Source organism: Cetorhinus maximus, chromosome 7, assembly GCF_964194155.1.
Source record: "Cetorhinus maximus chromosome 7, sCetMax3.hap1.1, whole genome shotgun sequence".
In the NCBI taxonomy this organism is placed as follows: Eukaryota; Metazoa; Chordata; class Chondrichthyes; order Lamniformes; family Cetorhinidae; genus Cetorhinus; species Cetorhinus maximus.
In genome coordinates this window covers 106,227,713-106,252,316 of record NC_135885.1, presented here as the reverse complement: position 1 = coordinate 106,252,316, position 24,604 = coordinate 106,227,713, and the positions used below count along the sequence as shown (strand labels likewise).

Below are 24,604 nucleotides of genomic sequence, written 5' to 3'. Positions count from 1 at the left end.
CCAGGCACATCATGCCTCTCACCTTGCTACTGCTTCCGTTTTTGGAGCACCCAAAGGAACTGGCATTTGACCGTGCATCTGGAACTTGCTTCGATCAGAGGGTCTGAAGGGACCAGGCTACAAAGCTGCCCACCCTTCTTTTCTAGCCTCTCATGGATTTTGGCCCTGGGGGCTCTCTACGTTCTGTTCTCGAAAAGTCAAGGACAAAAGGCCTGGGGGAAACCTGCAGCTTTCCTCTTTGTTCCCTCCTTATTTTTCAGCCAAGGCACTGCCAGGAACTGGCCCATGCCTTTCATGGGCAGTGGTATTGTTTGGCGTGCTAGGACCAACCAGATAGACTGCAGCGGTGTTTTCCATTCAGATATGCCCTTGTCCCACATGTTTACTCAGTTTGCATGTGTTGTCTGATGTTTTTAGGAACAGGATCAAGGTTATCTGGATATAAATGGGCAAAGGTCATTGAATCTTCCATTTGATCCATTAAATGCTTGACTGTTCATTTTTAATTAAAATAATATATTACAACAATTTCGCCTTGAAAGCATCACCAACAGTAAAATTACCCGAGTTGCTGTATTGCACAATGGTGGATGTTAGGATTCTAATTTTCTTAAATTAACATTTCAAAGGCAGAATACATAATTGTGCTGCAGTTTCCATTAACAAATGGAATTCCAATGTTATCACAGGTGGTGTCTCAAAACCAGCAACCTCAGGACTGAGTCCCTGCCAGATTTTGGATCCTGGATGGTTTGGGCCAGGTCGGGTCGGATCGGATCAAGGGTTGCTCGGACCATTCGTAGCATGGGGAACGACAAGTGTGCGAAGTTGGCGTGCCACCGTGCCAATGTAGCACCTAGCCCATCAAGCTGGTGAGTTATTTTTCTTATCCAATAATAATAATAAATCATGCATGGCAGCTTAAAAAAAAAATCTGGTTTTCAGGCATTGCCGGTTTTTGTATAGCTGGTTTTGAGACACTGCAGTGTTTTCTTTTTGTAATTTTAGCTTTCTTATCACTTGCTGTTCTCTGCACAACTAAAACTACAATTGTTGACTTTTTCCCTGTAGCTTGTCCAAATTTTGTCCTGGTGTAAAACATTTTAAAATAGGACACACTCTTCTCAGATTGATCACGTGAAGGCATACTTCATTCCTGAACCAATAAAAATCAATGCGCTACAAGGCAAACTGACCACAGCAGAAAACAAAAACAGCATCAGTGCAACTCAGAGGTCTCTCCTCCAGTTTAATTATTTGAAAATAGTAGCAAAACATCACAATTACCAGGGAGATGTAACAATAAACTTGCTAAATCTAAACTATAAACAAATTGAATTATTATTTTGACAATGTGCTTAAAATGGCATTGATTACTATCTATTAAGTTATGAAACAAGAGGTCCTTGAAAAATACACAGAGGAAAAAAATACTTGCATTCAGGACTGACCTGACAGTTTTACAACGAAGACTATTCAATCAAAGTGAAACAATGGGTAACCCTTGAGTTGTTTATTTACCTGTACTCGGGTGAAAAACAGAATCTAAGCCTCTGAATACAAGCGATATGTTATGCTGCAATATTTGATGTTACACGAGAGTTTTCATAAAACTATCAAATAAATTATGAAACAGAGAATCCATTAGGATAAAATATTTCCTCTCAATTCAGTAGTTCCTCAATATACTCCTGATGAGGCACCAACCTAATGTGAAAATAGGGGCACATTTCCAATAAAGAATTTATGAAATACTGAGTGTTTTTCAGACAACTTCTAAAATCAGTTTTACAGGATACCAGCATTACCAGTTTATTTTTTCATGGGTGTTCCTAGCATACTGTAGCAGAAAACACAACTATTATACAATGCAAATTTTGAAATTTACAGCATAGATATTATAGAAGTCAGTCACATAAGATTACTTTATCAAAATATTATATGTACACAAGATCAGAGAAATATAATACTGAACTGTAATTGGCAAACATGTCTGGCAATAGTAAGGAGCCTTTTGATTGAGACTACTAGCATACCTAACATTATCTATGTACAAATACAGCGTTTTGAGACATATCCTATTAATCACATGTGAGGCATACAGTTCAGGCACACACATTTAAATGACCAGAAAATGGAAAATTAAAATCGTTGTACAGCAGCAAGTCTTAGTACAGCTGTAAAAAGGAGCAGGTTTATCAGTACATCTTTACTAACTGGTTAAATGTTACACAGTGTTTACTGCTCAAATTGCATGTGATCATTCAATGCCTCATGTTGGACATTCACCAAAATGTTGGCATCATTTTCTGTTGATGATAACAGATTTTTTTGCTCTAAGGTACATTATCCAAAAACACCTGTTCAAAATGATTCAGCGTAGAGTACTGACATCACAGGAAATGGCGATGTAAACGGCTTCCATTGGTTCAGTGTACTGTTAATTATATACATCTATGTCACCAATTCTAACTCTAGCCATTTATGCCATTGTCGTAAGTTTGTCTATTAGATCGTCGATTGTGTTTACTAATAATTTGATATCGTCTTTCTCATTCATTTGATGCTGACTATCTTTGCGAAGGATAATGTCAACGTCCTTCGCAAGAACAACTTCGGCCACATTCAGCGAGACCTGCCAAGGAATATGATCATCCTTCAAACCATGAATAAGCCTCACAGGACAGATTATTGGAATGGCACTATGCAACACACAGTGATTTTCAGCATCTTTAATAAAGCTGTAAGGGATCTTGTGAAATCCTGCATCCTTGTGGCTGTTTGGCATATACCATTCACCTTTTGTTTCGATTTCTTTCTGTGTCTATGAGAAACAACAAACAATTTAGAAACTGCAGCAAAATATCACAACGGATTATCACAATAGATTGCCATCAGTCATGATTCTCATAATTTGATAATTGTCTATGTCACATAACATAAATACCTACAGTCTATTGGTATCTATCTATCCATCTTTATATAACTACCTGGAGTACTTAAACATCTACAGGACAGGAAACCCTCAACAAAAACAGAAATACCTGGAAAAACTCAGCAGGTCTGGCAGCATCGGCGGAGAAGAACAAAGTTGACGTTTCGAGTCCTCATGACCCTTCAACAGAACTAAGTAGAAATAGGAAAGGGGTGAAATATAAGCTGGTTTAAGGGGGCGGGGAGGAGAAGGGTTGTTGGGACAAGCAAGCAGTGCTAGGAGCAGATAACCAAAAGATGTCACAGACAAAAGAACAAAGAGGTGTTGAAGGTGGTGATATTATCTAAAAGAATGTACTAATTAAGATTGGAGAGCAGGACGAGCAAGGTAGCTCTAGTGGGTGTGGGGTGAAATAAACCATGGGTGGAATACATTTAAAAATAATGGAAATAGGTGGGAAAAGAAAAATCTATATAAATTATTGGAAAAAACAAAAGGGAGGGGGAAGAAACGGAAAGGGGGTGGGGATGGAGTAACCCTCATTATTTGCTGACTGGAATTAACTAGCCAAGACAGCTCTACATTATTGCATTAGCTCCTTACATGGTATTTCTAGCCAGAAAGTATCCAAAGCAAGTATTTAATACAGACAAACATCCATTTTTTGTCAATCAGCTTTTGCCAGTTTTCTAGGTTAGCATACGTGAATTAGTAGGGATATTCCAGACCTCTTACTGTCCCAAGTTGAACACAAGTTAACTGGATACAATCACTGATTCATTCTAATTACACAAGGGTCATTTTTTTTCTCTTTCAAAGAAACAGTATATCCCAGGATCACCCTCATATTTAATGGATTAATTTTAAGCACATCTTTTCAGAGACCACATTCTCTTCTGTGTATTATTGCTGTCCCTCAATAAATGTCTTTCAAACCATATCAGCCTTCTCCCTCCCAGTATCCTCTCTAAGCCAGTCTCTGAATAAAATAGCATGAGAAAGTCTATCCATCATCTTCCACTTTGATTACCTAAATTGGCAATCTGGGAATTCAAACTGAACAAACACAGAAGGTTTTTGGTAATAATTTGAAATGAACAACTTATATAAACAAGAGGTATTGATCCATTGTGATTTTTTTCTCTCAATATTACTGTATATCCCAGGGTCGCTCTCATATTTAATGGATCAATTTTAAGCACACCTTTTGAGACCACATTCCCTTCTGTACATTGGTGCTCATCAGAAGTGATGAAAGGTCATTGACGTGAAACATTGGGGAGAATCTTCGGCTCAGTGAGCGGGGGCTCACCGAGGCGTAAAATGACGCGGGATGACGTTGGGAGTGCGTCCTGACCACTCGTCATTTAGATTTTCAGTTCGGCAGGCGCACAGCCGAGTTGACCGTGCGTCTGCCGAACTGTCAAAGTCCTATTAAGGCCATTTAGCTAACAATTAAAATAATTAACAGAGTTGTCCATCCAACCCTAAGGTTGCTGGGCAGGCGAAGAGCCCAGTCGGCCTTCGCATTTTTCATGGAATCTCATCCACGGGCGGGATGAGGTTTCATGAATGATTTTAAATTTTCTCAAAAATTTTTATTGAAATTAATGCACATGTCCCAGCTCAAGTGACAGTTTCACATGAGGGGACATGTCATAAAAAAATTTTCAACACTTTATTGAACTGTTGAAACTTAAAATTAATCTCCCTGAGGCACCTCTGTACCTTAATTGGTCCACCCACGTAAAATGGCGGCACGGACCCGATCAGGGGCTCCAATTGGGTCCGCACCCGCCCGCACCCACCCCCGCACAAACCCCCCAACGGGGGGAAAATTCTACCCGTTAACTCTGCTCCTCATGCAACAGATGCTGTCTGACCTGCTGAGTACTTCCAGCATTTTCTGTTCCTAGTTCAGATATATATCCTTGTTCTGCTTTGCAATGCAGTTACATGTTGTGTTTCATGGAAACATAGAAAATTGGAGCAGGGGTAAGACTTTCAGCCCTTGGAGCCTGCTCCACCATTCAATATGATCATGGTTGATCCTATCTCAATGCCATACTCCCGTGCTCTCCCCATACCGCTTAACGACTTTAGAGTCTAGCAATCTATCTATTTCCTTTTTAAATATATTCAGTGACTTGGTCTCCATAGCCTTCTGTGGTAGAGAATTCCACAGGTTCACCACCCCTTGAGTGAAGAGGTTTCTCCTCCTCTCAGCCCTAAATGGTCTAGCCCGTATCCTGAGACCTCTTGTTCTAGACCCAACAGCCCAAGAAATATCATCTGTCCATCCCTGTCAGAATTTTATATTTTTCAATCAGGTCTCCTCTCATTCTTCTAAACTCCAGTGAACACAGGCCTAGTTGGCCAAATCTCTCCTCATACGACAATCCTGCCATTCCAGGAATCAGTCTGGCAAGTTTATCCTTTCTTAGGTAAGGAGATCAAAACTGGACACTACTCCAAGTGTTTTTTTTTTATCCGTTCATGAGATGTGAGCGTCGCTGGCTAGGTCAGCATTTATTGCCCCTGTTCAGAGGGCATTTAAGAGTCTGGAGTCACATGTAGGCCAAGCCAGGCCCTAAAGGACATAGTGAACCAGATGGGTTTTTACAACAATCGACAATGGTTTCAAGGTCATCATTAGACTTTGAATTCCATATTTTTATTGAACTCCATGGTGGGATTTGATCCCGGGTCCCCAGAGCATTACCCTGGGTGTCTGGATTATTAGTCCAGCGACAATACCACTACGCCATTGCCTCCCCTATAGGTGTGGTCACACCAAGGCCCTGTACAGCTCCAGTAAGACATCCTTACTCCTATTAGCATTTAAATAACACTCTGCCATTCTGTTTTTCCCACCGAAGTGGATAACTTCACACTTATCCATGTTATACTGCATCTGCCATGTATTTTCCCACTCACTCAACCTATCTAAATCACCTTGAAGCTTTGTAACACCCACCTCATCGCTCACATTCCCAGCAAGTTTCGTATCGTCAGCAAACTTGGAAATATTACATTTGGTTCCCTCATCAAAATCATTGATATATATTGTGAATAGCTGGGACCCAAGCAATGATCCCTGCGGTACCCCACTAGTCACCGCCTGCCACTCTGAAAAAGACCCATTTATTCCTACTTTCTGTTTCCTGTCTGCTAACCAATTCTCAATCCATGCCAATCTATTACTCCCAACCCCATGTGCTTTAGGTTTACACACTAACCTCTTATGTGGGACTTAATCAAAAGATTTCTGAAATCACATCCACTGGTTCTCCCTTATCTATTCTGCTAGTTACGTTGACAAAATACTCCAGTAGGTTTGTCAAACATGATTTCCCTTTCATAAATCCATGTTGACTTTGTCTAAACCCATTGATATTTTCTAAATGTTCTATTACCATGTCTTTTATAATACACTCTAGCATTTTCCCTACTACTGATGTTAGGCTAACCGGTCTGTAGTTCCCTGTTTTCTCCTTCCCTCTTTTTTTAAAAAGCAGGGTCACATCTGCCACCCTCCAATCTCCTGAGACTGTTCCAGAATCTACAGAATTTTGGAAGATGACGACCAACACATCCACTATTTCCATGACCACCTCCTTTTGTGCCCTGGGATGTAGATGATCGGGCCCTGGGATTTATTGGCTTTCAGTCCCATTAATTTCTCCAACATTATTGTTTCAGTAATACTAATTTCTGTTAATTTCTCCTCCTCACCAAGCCCTTGGTTTGCTAAGATTTCTGGGATGTTTTTAAGTGCCTTTCTCTGTAAAGGCAGAACTGAAGTAGTTGTTTAATTGCGTTGCCATTTTCTTGTTCTCTAATATAAATTCTCCTGTTTCAGATTGTAAGGGACCTACATTTGGCTTCACTAATTTTTTTCTTTTTACATGCTTACAGAAGCTTTTATAGTCCACTTTTATGTTCCTTGCAAGTTTACTATCATGCTCTATTTTTCCCCTCTTAATCAATTGCTTGGTCCTCCTTTGAATTCTAAACTGCTCCCAATCCTCAGGCTTGCTACTTTTTTTTTTAACAACTTCATATGACTCCTCTTTGGATCTAATACTATCCTTAATTTATTTTGTTAGCCACGGTTGGGCTGCTTCTCCTGTTGTGTTTTTGAGCCAGAAAGGAATGTATAATTGTTGCAATGCATACATTCATTCCTTAAATATTAGTCATTGTCTATCCAACATCATGCCTTTTAATGAAGCTCCCCAATCTATCCTAGTCAACTCACACCTCACACCTTTGTAGTTTCCTTTGTTAAGATTTAGGACCCTAGTTTCAGGTCGGACTATTTCACTTTCCGTCCTAATGAAGAACTCTAGCATGTTATGGTCACTGTTCCCTAAAGGACCCTGCACAACAAGATTATGAATGAAACCCTTCTCATCGCGCAATGCCAAATCTAGGGAAGCCTGTTCCCAAGTCCGTTCCTCGACATAGTAGTCTAAAAAACCCATCTTGTACAGACTCCAGGAACCTCCACAGTTTTATTGCTAACTTGGTTTGCCCAGTTTCTTCCTGTCGGGTGGGATGGTCTGAAGCAGGCGCGGGTGGGCACACAGCTGATCACCGCCTGAGATTGGCCCGCCCAGCGTGACGCGCACCCGGAAGCGGTCAGCGCTATTTGTACAGGCAGGGGGAGGAGGGAGAGTCAGGGCCTGCACTCATTCGCGTGCATCTCTGAGGCATGGAGCTGCCTCAGGGGGATTAAGGAAAGCCATAAAAATTTGATAAATAAAATAAAATTATTCAAACATGTCCCCTCATGTGACATTGGGACATGTTTATTAATTCACATGAAACAATTTATTAAATTAATAAAGCCTTTGTGAAACCTCGTCCTGCCCGTGGATGAGGTTTCTTGAAAAATGAGAAGACTGTCTGGGCTCTTCGCCTGCTCGCCAACCTTAAAGTTGGACGGGCAGCCCTGACAAGTGCCTCAATTAGTTGATTAATGGCCTTAGGAGGCCTTTCACAATTTGGTGGGCACACAGCCGACTCCAGTGCGCGCCCGCCGAACTGACGATCGGAATGATGTGCAGTGACGTTGGGACGCACATCCGACATCACCGCACGTCATTTTATGCGTCGGTGTGTGGGGCCCACCCCTGCATGCCGACCAAAAGATTCAGGCCTATATATAGATTAAAGTCACCCAAGATTACTGTAGCACCCTTGTTACAAGCATCTCTAATTTCCTGCTTAATGCTGTCCCCAACTGTTTGGAGGCTATAGACAACTCCTGCTAATATTGTCTGCCCTTGTTGCTTCTCAGCTCCGTCCAGACTGATTCGCTGAGCCAATATCCTCTCTCACTATTGCACTGATTTCACCCCTAACTAACAATGCCACGCCACCTCCTTTTCCTTTTTGCCTGTCTGTCCTAAATATCAAGTACCCTTGGATATTCAGTTCCCAGCCTTGGTCACCCTTCAGCCATGTCTCCATAATCGTAATCATATCGTACCCGTTTACATTTATTTGCTCTGTTAATTTGTCTGCCTTATTGCGAATGCTCCATGCATTCAGATACAGTGCCTTTAGACTTGTCTTTTTAACATTTTTATACATTTTTTTTGTATAACGGCTCTATTTGTTGCTAACTCTTCTTTCCTCTGCCTTCCAGTTTTGCTTTCTACTTTTCTGTCTTTCATTCCTATCTTTGTTTCCCTCTCTTGTGTTTCCCTGCTCAGGTTCCCAACCCCTTGCCATTCTAGTTTAAACCCTCTCCCACATTACTAGCAAATACCCCTGCAAGGATATTGGTCCTGGTCCTGCTGGGGTGCAACCTGTCCAGCTTGTACAAGTCCCATCTTCCCCAGAATCAGTCCCAATGCCTCAGGAATGTAAATCACTCCCTCCTACACCATCTCTCCAGCTACACATTCATCTGGTCTATTCTCCTATTCCTGATCTCGCAATCACGTGGCACTGGGAATAATCCTGAGATTACTACCTTTGAGGTCCTGCTTTTTAATTTATTTCCTAGCTCTCTATATTCTGCTTTCAGGACCCCATTGCTCTTTTTAGCCATGTCGTTGGTACCGATATGGGCCATATCCTCTGGCTGTTCACCCTCCCCCTTCAGAGTGTCCTGCAGCTGCTCACTGCTTTAGAATGCGCTATATAACATGATTATCTGAATGTTCTCTTTATCTTTGTGAATTTATGATAACATTTTCAAAATATAAAGCTTAATTAATGAATATCCTTTTCTGTCTTTCTTTTGAGTTTTCAAAGAAAGAAAAACAATATTTTACTAACAATGAGAGCCAGCCACAACTCATGACTGTCTGGGAGAAGTTATTGATGTGCCCAGTGGAAAGGAGCTTGAAGTTCCTTGGGATTCCAATGGGATATTTTAGTCTTTTTGATCTGTTTATTTCTGTTGTATATTGTGTTGAGACTCTACCTGAAAGAGCAAATATCAAACAGGCTGGTGTGTTGTACACATGCTTAGGAGCTTGTCATTGCTATGACCCAGCAGTTGGTAAAGCTGAGTTATTTAAAAATCCCAGAGGGAAACTTTAACTGTCATAACCTATATTTTAAGTGGTATGTTTGAGATGCAGCTCTAAATTCAGGAATCAGACCACCAGTTCTCGAGAGGTTTTTATATTAAACTAAATGAAACATGTTATTAAGTTACAATACATTAAACACACAGACATGGCTACAAATTACTATCATAACTTTTAACAAATTCCCAGACTAATCTCCACTAAGGCAACAGCAATCCATAGATTTTTAAGCAGATGCCAGGCAAAGCATTTTCACCTTACAAATTCAAAATGAGGTTCATTTCACTTTGGTTCCTTGCAGACACAGTGGTAGGCTTACAGACTTTGATGTTACATGCCTCTGCCCTTCACACACAAAACTTCCCTCTGATATGCCTAGCACATCTCATTGAATGTAAATTTTCATTGTATCACCAGCCGCTTTGAATTCCACCTCAACTGACAATAAAACTCCTTTCATAGTACCAATTTTATTAGCAATATAAACATATTGCTTAGTCTCTGATAGCGAGGTGCCAGATTTCACCCCACTTCTTTAATGCTGTATTCAAAAAAATGCAAATGCACCTCTACTTCTCTTACATCTCAAAACTAATACCTATCAAAGCACCTAGACCAGCTGGCTTTAATCCAATTAAGACACCACAAGCTAACCCTCTATTTATAAAAAAAAATTCCAATAACGTTACATACATTAATAGCTTCCTGACAGTCATCGGCCGAGATTTTCCGGCCCCATTGTGGGCGGGACCCGCCGCGAGCGAGGCAGCGTCCAGCCAGAATCCATTGACTTGCGGCGGGACCGGAAGATTGCAACGGCGGGTGGGTGCGGAAAATCCCGTCCATCGTGTTTGACGCTAGCCAGTTAAGCAAGGGAGCCAGTTTCAGGCAGCTTTATGTAGAAATACTTTACACACTCAAGTATTTCTATAATTCAGTTTCCCCTGTGTCAACATTCTTAATTTTTAACTGCTTTATGGATCTAAAAAGTAAGTTTTCAAAGACTTATTTTCTTTAAAAAAGTGTACAGATGGCGAATCAATTCTGAAAATAAGATTAAATTATTTGTTTTTTAAAATGAGACACAAAAACATAGAAGATAGAATTACAGATGCTTGCAGATTTCTCACCAGTAGAATTCACATTAGCAGCTATCCCCATCAACAGTTCCCTATTTTGAATGAATGATTGTTATAGTAGAAGGTTACAGATTATTCAGACTTCTTCATTTTGAAAAACCAACGATTAAGTTGGGTGATTTGGGTGAAGTGGGTGGTATGGAAGAAGAAAAAAGGATAAAGACAAATTGTTAAGGTTAAAGCATATTACAGTTTATGGATTTCAAATAATCACATGAATTAAAAATAATTATAGGACAAATTAAGAATGCAGTGCACTTACCTCCAAAGGAAGCTGTTTGAAAGCACTGACCAAATAATCAGCCCCTGTGGCTATGCCAACTAGCGCAGCTATCTTATCTGGGCGTGCTAATGCAGCTAGGAGCATCAGCCATCCACCTATACTGGAACCCACCACAACCTTAAAAAAAAGAAATATATTTACTATTCAGAATGAATGGGACACGTTGACATTTTCCCCCCAACTGCCCAATTACCAAAGAGAGTATTTAAGGGGGTTATTTTGAGAAAGAATGTAAAGGACTGCTTAAGGGGATGCTATATTAATAAATCACGTCTGTTTAAAAGTCTGGTTTTAGCTTGCAATTTGAGGGATAATTAGCGATTACCGCAAGCAAGGAGGCCATACAGGTAAATAATGCAGTAGAATGGTTGGGGGGGTGGGGGGGGGGGGGGGGGGGGGAAGAGGTCACTGAGGAGGTGACAGCGGGAGCCCTGCCCCCAGGGTCCATTCTCATGTTGCAGAAAAATTGAATCATTTGTCACAAGTGGTCAAGGGAAGATCCCATCTTAAACACACTGCTCAATAAATGCACCATCAACAGCATCACAATCTCAACACGCTTCTTCTACCACCTAAGGATGCATTAACATTCACACACACAATAGTATTATATCCTTCACAGGTTTTACTCATACTTCAAATGCATCTCAAGGCTCTTCAACCATGTGAGACATCACAGACAAAACACACACCTGTCAATACTTATTAACAATCACTACCCTCTCTTCCAGGATAAGATAGCTCATAACAGGCAGCAGCAGGAACTGACTCAAAAAGGAGAATAGTATTTGCCATGGCCACAGGCACAGCATCTTACCTAGAGGAATGTGGTCACTCCTATTTCCTCACTTATTCACAACTATTCCTAATTCTCAAACCTATCCTCACTCACAAGCTCCATAAGGTCTCATCATACAAATCCTCCTACAGTGGCCACACGCACCACATCCTAACCCTTCCAGATTTATCATTGGAGACTCCCAGGAGCAATATCCACTTTGACCACCCCCACTTCCCAGAATAACTGGAGGTGGAAGAAAAGCCACTTCAACCCCTAGGAATAAGATGAGGACAGCAAGATAGAAGATACTGTGTCAATCACTACCACTGTCACAGGGAACAGCTCAGAGGCCAGCACCATGCTGAGACAGAGAGGTTAGAATAGAACAGGAATCCTCACAATGAGATGCACTGTGCACCAGCAGCCACACTAGGTGGAAGGGACACCATAACTGCCAGCATGCCAAGGCAAACGATCATATATTAGTCCTGATGTAGAGGAGTCAGATGCGGACCTTGCAAAGCTAGGATTCAGAAGACGGCTGATGTTTTAGCAAACCAAATGTTTGGAGCAATGGACAGCTTCTCCTTATGCTTATCGGCTATGGCTAGCAGTATGAAGAAATATGCCGTCAGCTGGACCTGTGGCTCAATGGAAAGCCTTGAACCCACTTTCTCCAGCGTGGAAAAGCTGGCCATTTCCATCCAGTGAACTGTGGAGCCCAACATCTTGCAGCATCTGATGGCGGAGGCCACAGCTTCCACTGCAGTTATAGCAGTTTCCATGGAATGCCACATAGCTTTCCAAAATGCTGCAATAGAAGCCCAAACAGCTTCCACTACACTACTAGCATCTTTCACGGAACAATGAAGTGCTACAATGGAAATTCAGGCAACTTCCACAGTGGCTCTGGGCTCCTTAGTTGAAAGCGGTGTGCAGTGTCTCAGCGGTTGAGAGATTTGTTCCGCACCAAATCACTGGGCAGGCTGAACAGGCACTCCAAGGTAGTGGTGCAGGAATCACAGAATAGGAACCAACTAGCCTCTCAGATGGCAGCATTTCTGCTCAATCTCCTGATACTCCACCACTGTCCTTGAAGTTGCCAATCAGCCAGGTGGCCCAGACTGCTCAAGCCAATGCTGAGATGGTGCAGCCTGAGGCAGGGTGGGCATCATATCCTACAGTCTCTTTGTGTTCTTCATGGGGAAGAGGTTGAAAGGATTGAAAGTAGATAGTGGACTTTTTGATGGATCCTCAGATGTGGAAAGTAAGCTATATAACAGCAGTGCACCAAAGTCTGATGGTGGGTATGTCTCTCAAAAGTGGTCTTCAATTCGATGGTTCTGAGTGTCTTTCTTAGGTGTGCTCTGGAACCCTCTGCTGCTACCCCTGGTCACCCTCATCTTCCTTTTCCTCCTCTTGTGGCTTCTGAGCTTGACTCTCTGGCACAATTGCTGGTGGTGACATTGATCTCTCACAATCACTCAGATTGTGAAACATGCCGAAAAAATCTGTAAAGCTAAAAGTTGAACAGGGACTAAAAGCGAACAAGTTCCAATCCCCTACACTTGATGGCTTACATTCTTGGGTTCTAAAAGAAATGGCCACAAAAATAATGGATGCATTGGTTGTGATCTTCCAAATTTCCTAGATTTTGGAATAAGCCTAGTGAATTAGAAGGTGGCAAAGGTAACACCAGTACTCAAGAAAGGAACGGAAAGAAAACAGTGAACAGTTAACCAGACATTGATTGTCATGAAAATCTTGGTAACAGTGATCTTAGATAATCATAATATGATTCGGCAAAGTCAACATGGGCATTGAAACATTGACAGGTTAGAGACAGAGAAGTTGATTCTCCAATCAGGGAACAGAACTGGGCAGCACAGTCTCAGGATAAGCTATCAGTCACTTAGGACTGAGATCAGGAGACATTTCTTCACTCAGAGGGTTGTGAATCTTTGGAATTCTATATCCCAGAGAGCTGTGAATACTCAATTGGTATATTCAACAGCGGCTTGTATTTGTACAGTGCATTGAACATCAAGGTTCTTAACAAAAGCAGAAAATGGTAAACTATAGGCCAGTTAGCTTGACGTCTGTCGTGGGGAAGGTGTTAGAATAGTTCATTAAGGAGGTTGAAGCTGGGCACTTAGAGAAACACAAGGTAATCAGGAAGAGTAAGCATGATTTTGTGAAAGAAATATCAAGCTTAACCAATTTATTGGAATTCTTTGAAGGAGCAACATGTGTTGTGCATAGAGGGGAGCCTATAAATGTGCTGTACTTGGATTTCCAGAAAGCAATTGATAAGGTGCCATGACAAAGGTTATTGTGGAAAATAAAAGCTCATGGTCGAGGGTGTAACATATTAACATGGATGGAAGATTGGCTAGCTGGCAGCATAAATGGCTCTGAAGAAGTCATACGGACTCGAAATGTTAACTCTTGTTTTTCTTTTTTCTAGCATTTTCTGTTTTTGTTTCAGATTTCCAGTATCCGCAGTATTTTTCTTTTATCTTATGCATAAATGGCTCTTTTTCTAATTGGCAGGATGTAATGAGTGGAGTCCCACAGGGGTCTGTACTGGGGCCTCAACTTTTTACAATTTATAACAATGACTTAGATGACGGGAGTGAAGGCATGGTAGCTAAATTTGCAGGTAGGTAGGAAAGCATGTTAAAAAGAGGTTGTGGACGGATATAGATAGGTTGAATGAGTGGGCAAAAATCTGGCAGATGGGAGTATAATGTAAGAAAATGTGAAGGTGTTCACTTTAGCAGGAAGAATAAAAAAGCAGAGTATTACTTAAACGGAGGATGACTGCAGAATTCCAAGGTGTAGAGGAGTCTAGGTGTTCTAGTGCATGAGTCACAAAAGTTAGTATGCAGGTACAGCAAGTAATTATGAAGGCTAATGAAATTTTACCTTTTAATACGAGAGGAAATGAACATAAAAGGAAGATATACTTCAGTTATACAAAGCATTGGTGAGACCACATCTTGAGTAGTGTGTGCAGTTTTGGTCTCCTTATTTAAAAAAGGGTATAAATGCGTTGGTGGCGGTTGACTAGATTGATACCTGGAGTGAGCAGGTTAAGAACATAAGAACTAGGAGCAGGAGTAGGCAATTCAACCCCTCGAGTCTGCCCTGCCATTCAATACAATCATGGCTGATCTCATTTCAGCCTCAACTCCAATTTCCTGCCCTCTCCCCATAACCTTTCAACCCGTTACTAATTAAAAACCTGTCTATCGCTTCTTCAAATTTATTCAGCGTCCCGGCATCCACTTCACTCTGAGGGTAGTGAATTCCACAGTTTCACGATCCTTTAAGAAAAGTAATTCCTCCTCATCTCTGATTTAAATCTATCAACCCTTTGCCTAAAATTATGGCCTCTCGTTCTAGAATGTGCCACAAGGGGAAACATCCACTCCACATCTACTTTGTCTATCCCCTCTAGCATCTTATATACTTCAATTAGATCTCCTCTCATCCTTCTAAACTCCAGCGAGTATAGGTGTAAACTGCTCAATCCCTCCTCCTAAGACAAGCCCCGCATATCTGGAATCAATCTAGTGAACCTCCTCGGAACCACCTCCAATGCAACTATATCCTTCCTCAAGTAAGGGGACCAAAACTGTGCACAGTAACTCCAGGTGCGGTCTCACCAATGCCTTGTACAGTTGCAACAACACTTCCCTATTTTTATACTCTATTCCTTTAGCAATAAATGCTAAAATTCCATTTGCCTTCCTTATTACCTGCTGTACCTGTATACTAGCTTTCAGCGATTCATGCACGAGGACGCCCAAATCCCTCTGCACTGAAGCATTCTGAAGTTTCTCTCCATTTAAATAATAAGTCGCTTTTTTATTCTTCTGACCAAATTGGATAACCTCACACTAATCCACGTTAAACTCCATCTGCCAAATTTTGGCCCATATCTATTTGTAAATTTCTTATTTCTTTATTACAACTTACTTTCCCACCTATTTTGATGTCATCTGCAAATTTAGCTATAGTACCTTCTATCCCTGAATCCAAGTCATTAATATAGATTGTAAATAGTTGGCGTCGAAGGACCGAACCCTGTGGCACCCCACTAGTTATAGCTTGCCATCCAGAAAAAGACACATTTATCCTGACTCTCTGCTTTCTGTTGGTTAGCCAATCCTCTATCCAAGCTAATATATTACTGCTAACTCCGTGTGATCTCATCTTGTGTATTAATCTTTTGTGCGGCAACTTACCAAAGGCCTCCTGGAAGCCCAGATATACTACATCTACAGGATCCCATTATCCACTTTGCTTTTCACATCTTCAAAGAAGTCTAGTAAATTAGTCAAACACGATTTACTCTTTATAAAACCATGCTGACTCTGATGGATTGCATTTTGACTTTCCAAATGCCCCATTACTACTTCCTTAATAATGGATTCCAACAATTTCCCAACGACAGATGTTAAACTAACTGGTCTATAGTTTCCTACTTTCTGCCCTCCCCACCCGCCTCCCCCTCACCTTTTTGAATAAGGGTGTCATATTAGTATTTTTCCAATCCACTGGGACCTTTCCAGAATCCAAGGAATTTTGGAATATAATTACCAATGCATCCACTATCTCCGCTGCCACTTCCTTCAAGACCCTGGGATGTAGGCCATCAGGTCCTGGGGTCTTGTCACCCTTTAATCCTAATAGTTTGCTCAGTACTTTTTCTCTAGTGATGGTGATTATTCTAAGTTCTTCCTTCCCTATACCCTCTGCACTACCTGTTACTATTGGGGTGGTACTAGTGTCCGACACCATGAAAACTGAGGCAAAATATTGATTAAGCGTCTCTGCCATTTCTGCGTTCCCCACTATTAACTCCCCAGTCTCATCCTCCAAGGAGCCAACATTCACTTTAGCTACTCTCTTTCCTTTTATATACTTGTAGAAGCTTTTGCTATCAGTTTTTACATTTTGTGCTAGTTTTCTTTCATAATTTACCTTTGCTCTTTTTATTATTTTTTTAGTAACCCTTTGTTGATCGTTAAAAGTCTCCCAATCTTCCAGCCTGCCACTGACCTTTGCAATTTGGTATGCCTTAGTTTTTGCCTTTATGTTATCTTTAACTTCCTTGCTTAGCCATGGATACTTTTTCCCCCGCTTACCATCTTTCTTCCTCTTTGGAATATATTTTGCTTGGGAGGAATTGAATATCTCCTTAAATATCTGCCACTGTTCATCAACTGTCTGATCTTGTAGTCTTCCTGCCCAGTCCACTAGGGCCAAATCTGCCCGCAATCCTATGTAGTTACCTTTGTTTAACTCCAGAACACTAGTGTGGGACTCAAGTTTCTCGCTCTCAAACTGAACTTGAAATTCTAGCATGCTATGATCACTCTTCCCTAGAGGATCCTTTACTCTGATCTCATTAATTAATCCCATCTCGTTACACAAAACCAAACCCAGAATAGCCTGCTTCCTGATTGGTTCCGCAACATATTGCTTCAAGAAACAATCTCTAATACACTCTATGAACTCTCCCTCGAGGCTACCCATACCAATTTGATTAGTCCAGTCTATATGCATATTAAAATCACCCATGATTATTGCCATGTCTTTCTTACATGCTCCCAGTATTTCCTAGTTTATACTGTGCCCTACTGCTGAGCTACTGTTTGGGGACCTATAGATTACTCCCACCAGGGACATCTTGCCCTTGCTATTTCTTATTTCTAACCAGACTGACTCTACGTCTTGCTCTCCAGTGCCTATATCATTCCTCACTATAGCAGTAATCTCTTCTTTTACTAACAAAGCTACACCACCTCCTTTTCCTTCCTGCCTATCCTTCCGAAACACTGAGTACTCTTGGATTTCAACTCCCATACCTGTTCTCCCTGTAACGTCTCAGTAATCGCCACCAAATCATACCTATTTATCTATATTTGCGCTGTTAATTCATTTGTTTTATTCCGAATGCTACGCGCATTCAGATACAAAGCCTTTAAGTTTGCCCCATTGTCAAATTCCCCATCTCTTATATGATTCTTTGGTGCAATATGGCGTTCACATACTCTGTCCCTTTCTTTCACTTTTTGGTAACAATCAGCCTTGTCACTAACCTGCACTCTTACCCTCTCCTTAAACTTTGATTTTTTATATTTCCATGCAACTGAACCCTCCCTCCACTATTTAGTTTAAAGCCCTATCTACAACCTCAGTTCTGCGATTTGCCAGGACACCGGTCCCAGCCTGATTCAAGTGCAGCCCATCCAAACAGCATAGCTCCCTCTTTCCCCAGTACTGGTGCCAATGTCCCATGAATTCAAACCCATTTCTCCCACACCAATCTTTGAGCCACGCATTTACCTCTTTAATCTTATTGACCCTGTGCCAATTAGCTCATGGCTCAGGTAGTAATCCGGAGATTATTACCTTTTTGGTTCTGTTTTTTAATTTAGCCCCTAGCTGCTCGTATTCCCTCAGCAGAATCTCTTTCCTCGTTCTACCTATATTGTTGGTATCTACGTGGACCATGACAACTGGATTTTTTCCCCCCATTCCAAGTTCCTCTGCAGTCCAGATGAGATATCCTTAACCCTGGCTCCAGGTCGGCAACACAGCCTTTGGGACTCTCGATCCTGGCTACAGAGAACAGTATCTATTCCCCTAACTATACCATCCCCAATTACAACTACATTTCTCTTTTCTCCCCCGCTTAAATGGCTCCCTGTACCATGGGGCTATGGTCAGTTTGCTCATCCTCCCTACAGTCCCCGCTCTCGTCCACACAGGGAGCAAGAATCTCAAATCTGTTGGATAAGGGCAAGAGCTGAGGCTCCTGTAGTGCCACTTCCTTGATCCCTCTACCTGCCTCACTCATAGTCACACCCTCCTGTCCCTGACCAGTGGCCGAATTTAAGGTAGTTAATCTAAGGGATGTGAGTGTCTCCTGAAACACAGCGTCCAGGTAACTCTCCCCCTCCATGATGTGTTGCAGTGTTCGAAGCTCAGGCTTTAGCTCATCAACTCTGAGCTGGAGTTCCTCAAGCAACAAACATTTGCTACCGATATGGTCACTAGGAACCACAATGGGGTCCACCAGCTCCCACGTCATGCAGCTACAACACATTGCCTGGCCCTGCATCTCTATTTTATTTAATTAGTTTTCAATTTGTTTTTAAATTTCATACTGGTCTTTAATTTATCAATATGTAAAAAAATTCTCCTATTTACCTTTAATCTGAAAGCAAGTTAGAATAGAGATTCAAAATAAACTTTTTTAAAATCAACTGGAACTCGCTCTCTCTGCTGAGTTGAAGGTGAAGTGTTAGGCCTCCGATCCTGGGTCCCAGTAGTCACCTTTAATCTGAAATCAACTTAGAATAGGTAGTTCAAACTAGCAGTTACTTACCAATCAATGAACTTTTATGGTTTTCCTGTGATGTCACTCTTTGTGCTTTTTCACTCGGTGACAACGACTGCAGAGGACACTATTTCCAGACTGCTTCCCGGCGATGGTGACTGCAGAGGGCACTCTACCCAGACTACTTCACGGCAATGGTGAATGCAGAGGGCACTCTACCCAGACTGCTTCATGGCGACGGTGACTGCAGAGGGCACTCTTCCCAGACTGCTTCACGGTGATGGTGAATGCAGAGGGCACTCTTCCCAGACTGCTTCACGGCAAAGGGACTGCAGGGGGCACTCTTCCCAGACTGCTTCACGTCTTATGAGCAATAGTTAGACAGACTGGGCTTGTTTCCACTGGAGTTTAGAAGAATGAGGGTGACTTGATTGAAGTATATAAGATCCTGAACAGTATTGACAAGGTGGACATGGAAGAGATGTTATCCCTTGTGGGTGAGTCCAGACTGGGGGCACTGTTTTAAAATTAGGGGTCACCCTTAGAGGACAGAGATGAGGAGAATTTTTTTCTCTGAGGGTTGTGCGACTTTGGAACTCTCTGCCAGTGAAGGCGGTGGACCAGGGTCATTGAGTATTTTTAAGGCAGAGGTAGACAGATTGTTGTTAGGCAAGGGAATCAAAGGTTGTCAGAGGTAGATGGGAATGTGGAATTCAAAACATAAACATATCAGCCATGATCCTATTGAATGGGAGAGCAGGTTCAAGAAGCCGAATGGCTTACTTCTGCTCCTATTTTGTACGCCCATTAAGATAAAATTATGACACTGAGCCACATAAACAGATATGAAGCAGATGACCAAAAGTTTGGTCAAATAGGTAGGTTTTAAGGAATGTCTTAAAGGTACAGAGGTGGACAGGTTTAGGAAGGCAACTCGTGTTCAGGGCTTAGGCAATTGAAAACACAGCCACCAGTGCTGAAGCAATTAAAATTAGGGGTGCTCAATAGACTGGACTTAGAGGAGCACAGATATCTTAGAGTATTGTACCCTAGAGGAAATTTCAGAAATAGAGAGGCTGTAGACCATGGTGGAGGGGGGGTATTTGAAACGAGGTGAGAGTTTTAAAAACAAGGTGTTAACCTAGGAGCCATTGTAGGTCAGTGAACACAGGGGCGATGGGGGAATAGAATTTGGTTCGAGTTAGGACACCAGAGTTATGGATGACCTCAAGATTACGGAGGGTAGAATGTGGGAGGCTGACCGGAATTGCATTGGAATGGTCGAGTCCAGATTTCAATAAGGCATGGATGAGGAATTCAGCAGCAGTAAAGCTTAGGCAGGGATGGAGTTGGGCGATGTTAAGAAGGTGCAAATGAACGGTCTTAGTGACAGCATGGATGTCTGGTTGAAAGCTCATCTCCAGTTCAAATATGACACCAAGGTTGCAAACAATCTGATTAGCCTCAAGACAGTTGTCAGGGAGAAGAAGGGACTCAGTGGCGAGGGAGCAGAATTTGTGGCAGGGTCAAAAGACAATGGTTTCAGTCTTCCCAATATTTAATTGGAGAAAATTTTAGTTCTTCCAATACTGGGTGCTGCAAAAGTAGTCTGACAATTTAGAGACAATGTAAGAGTCAAGAGAGGTGGTGGCATGGTAGAGCTCAGTGTCATCAGCACACATGGAAACTGATGTGTTTTTGGATGATGCCGCTATGGGATAACATGTCGATGAGAAGTAGGAGGAGTGTAAGGATAGATCCTTAGGGGACACTGAGATAATTACAGGAATGGGAAGAGGAGCCATTGATGGTGATTTTCTAGCTATGATTAGATAGATAAGAATATAACCAGGGTGAGTGCAGTCTGACCCAGCTGGAGAATGGAATATAAGCATTGGAGGAGCATGGTGTCAGCAACTGTGTCAAACGTTGCAGACAGGATGAGAAGGGACAGTGTGCCTTTGTCACAGTAGCATTAAAGTCACAAATGACATTGTATTGGAGCAGTTTCATTACTGCAGCAGGGGTGAAAACCTAGTTGGAGGAATTCACACCTGAAGTTCCGGGAAAGATAGGCAAGAATTTGGCAGGCAACATGTTCAAGAAGTTTGGAGAGGAAAGGGAGATTGGAGGTGGATTAGTGGTTTGCAAGGATGGAGGGATAAAATGTGGTCAGTAGTTTAGTGGGAGAGAATAGAAAGTCAGTCTCATGGACAAGATGAGCCCAGAAACGGCAGGAGAGAAGATAGCAGAAAATCTATAGAAGGAAACAAGTTCAGAGCGGGAGCAGAGGGCAATCTTAGAGGAAGTTTGACACAATAGTCGAGAGAAAGGGAGCCAAGTCACACAGTAGATAATCAAATAGTCTCAATCTTGGTGACGGTGGAGGTAACAGAGGAAAGGACATAGGTTCCTTTTCCTTGAGGAATCATGTCCTAATAGGGCATTAGCGACGTTGAACTTCCAATGGATTGGTCCATGATTATGTTTGGTGGACTGTTGTGTTTACTGCAGTGGTTTGTCGTTGAGGAAATAGGCTGCAGTAGAAAAAAGGCAGGAGTTATGTTTGTATTCCTGGAATAGTAAACAGTTTTTGCAGGTGAAAGCAACGCTAAGGTCCATCAATTTTTGGTGAATCATGGAATTTAGGAAATCAGAGTTGATGTCGGACATCGGCCATGATCCTACTTAATGGCGCAGCAGGCCCAAGGGAGCATCTGGCCCAGTGTTGCTTCTATTTCTTATGTTCTGTAGTCCTCCTCATTTTCTCACAAATAGTCCTGCTCTGCCAGGCCTCATCATCTCCTCCAGATGAAGGGGGCTCCCAATAATATCCCCAATGCCAACCACTCATTCCACCAATCACTCACTTTCCCTTGGTGACTCCTACAAGGTCTCCAATAAGGTACATTAGCATAGCACTCAGTATCTTTAGATGAAGTCCTCAGGGTTTTCACAATAAATACGGATAGAGTGTTGGTCTTAACATATTCCAGGTTTCCCAACGTGTACCAGAGGTCTTCTTCAAACACAGTGGGCGGAATCGTCCCAGGTTTGCACTAAGTCCGGTAGCGGGTGAGAAAAACGTTTTGCGCGCCAGATGTAGTGGCAGCTTCTCACACCGTATCGTTCCAATCCCACCACATTAATTATGTATTCCCGGCAAACACACCATTTTGATGGCGGGTGGGCTCTGATTTGCCCGCCACGCCATCACCTCGCTGCTTCATCACACCAGGCACCACATTTGAAGTATAACCGCGCATACACCTCTCAGGGCCTCCAGTCTAGGACTGCTGCAAAGAAGACATGGCCCCAAAGGCAAGAAGACTGCAGCCCTCCAGGTTTAGTGATGCATCCCTCAAGAGCCTTTTGCATGCTGTGGAGGCCCGCTGTTGTGTCCTCTAACCCTGCTCTGGCCACAGGAGGGGCAGCAACATTACCACTCCGGCTTGGTAGGCGAGGGCAGTGGTGATCAGTGCCAATGCTGCACAGAAAAGGTTGGCCATCCAATGCAGATAGAGGATAAACGATCTCATCCATGCCGCCACATTAAGGTAACCATTTCATTACTCTAAATTCGCACACTCAAGCCCATCACACATTCACTGGCATCTCACACACTGCCAGCTCAAGGGACAGCACCACCAATTCTCTCGCACATACCCCCATATCCATCAGCCTCATCTCCTCTAGAGAATGCCTCCTCAGCCCTCACCACTTGCACAGATTAATACGTGTCCCCACACATACCCTGGGATAGCCTCCTTCCCCACTACAGCCCTCGTCCTGCAGCCTCTTCCCTTACCTGAGGCCACTTCTCCCCCTTCCCCAAGCAAGCCCTAGCCCTTGCAGCCCTTGAAATGCCACCCACGCCTTATGGCTAGTCTGGTAGATAGATGTGCCCGTGAGCACCCCTAAAAGTGATGTGGTACTGTCTGCGAAGCCTGGTGCTGATGACTGCGAGTGCTGCCCAAAGCAAAGTAGGTGAACCAACCTTGAAGCCCTGAGCGAAATGCAGCCTGCCAAGTGCATGCCTTATATATGTGAAACAGTACTTGGATGATCCAGCATGGGGGGGATGATTCTGGCGAGCTAGGCTTATAATAATATGCAGATACATTACAATGAGGTTCCTGAAGCCTGACGGCAGGAAATGCAGCACGTCATTGATGGGCAGAGCAGATGATTACAAACTGGTTTCACGATGTTGTGAAACCGATTTTTGGCCTTCTTGCCATATTGTCCGCTCACGCCGCTGAACACGCCCAACGCCAGAGTGCATGGAAAATTCCACCCAGTGTAGTTAGTTGACCTCCATCGCCAAACCCTCAAACTGTAATGTGCATGTCCGGGTCCAAATGCAGGTGCTCCAGAATTTCCTGTCCCAAGCCAACAACATAGTCTGGAGGAACCTCTGATACATCCCCCTAGCAGACTCTACTGCCAGCAACAGGAAAATTAAATTTGAGTGTGGCTGTGTTCCTGGCTCTCTGACAATTGCTGCTGTCCCCCACTTCAAATGTTTTGGTCTGAGGATATGTGCCAGCACAAGACCAATTCCAGCTTGATGGAGCACTTATATTTGGGTACCCTGCTGCCACAGCAGGAGAAAGAGCTGGGAAATTGAAAATGCCATCTCAGATTGGAGGGGGCAATGATGTCCCTATGCTTATTTCAATCATAGGTCCAGTTCCATACACAACCCCCTCTGCTCTGTAGCCTCAGAAAGCTCAGGACAATGTAACAGAGTATAGATCAGGTATATGTCCCATTTTTCTTATCTTAGCACCCAGAGAATTAACATTCTCCAAGGCAAATATCAGGAAAATTGGCTCTGGGGTACAGTCCCTAGTCTTGTGCTTCAACATGGTAGAGACTGAAAGAAAGGGAATCATCTTTCATTCAGTTTGCTGTAAAAGATCCATTGCACAATTATATGGGACAGTTTTGACAGTTTCAGTGAACCTTGGCTTTATACAACCTGCACATCTCTCAAAACCATCTGAAATCTCTATTCCTTCATTCAAATTATTTATATATATGATGAAAAACTAAAACCACTGTACAGATCCCTATGATTGACATAGAAATGCCTAAGGCTGACTCTAGGGGCCGGATTTTTAAAGTGGGGTCAGGAACCCGACGCCCCGATAATTTTCGGATCCTAACCTTGTGCCTCAGCTGCGCCATTCTCGCAACGCTATTTTTAAATTCACATGTCCTAATTGGCCAGAAGGCGAGTTTGATGCCTAATTAGTGATGCTGCCTGCCTGGTGCTGCGGCAGAGGCACCTATGTTGGCGGTTGCCGCTGCCTTGCTGAAGAGCATAGGCAGCTCCCTACAGGACAAGCAATGTTGATGAGGATGAAAGAGGCCATGCAGGAAAAAGGAAGACCCGACGCTAGCACCGGCGCAAGTAGATTCATTAAAAAAGTTTTAAGACAGAGACAAATTAACTTTGTTTGGCCCCACAGTGAACCCGACAGCTATGCAGTAATGTACAGTGACTGCTCAGATTCCCTGAAATAAAGCTTGAAAATTCAATTTTGCATCAC

The 24,604-nt window shown here is 42.6% G+C and overlaps 1 protein-coding gene across 1 annotated transcript in view; it reads right to left on the bottom strand.

Annotated features, from left to right (window-relative positions):
- Window positions 1-1,218: 1,218 nt before the first annotated feature.
- The window catches only part of LOC144682966 (palmitoyl-protein thioesterase ABHD10, mitochondrial-like), a 65,672-nt gene continuing 42,286 nt past the window's right edge, over window positions 1,219-24,604 (bottom strand). Inside the window, exons 4-5 of the mRNA XM_078545899.1 lie at window positions 10,888-11,025; window positions 1,219-2,824 (exon numbers count right to left, since the gene is read on the bottom strand). Of these exons, the coding sequence (XP_078402025.1) occupies window positions 2,483-2,824; window positions 10,888-11,025 (480 nt within the window). The 3' untranslated portion in view covers window positions 1,219-2,482. The remainder of the gene's footprint in view (window positions 2,825-10,887; window positions 11,026-24,604) is intronic.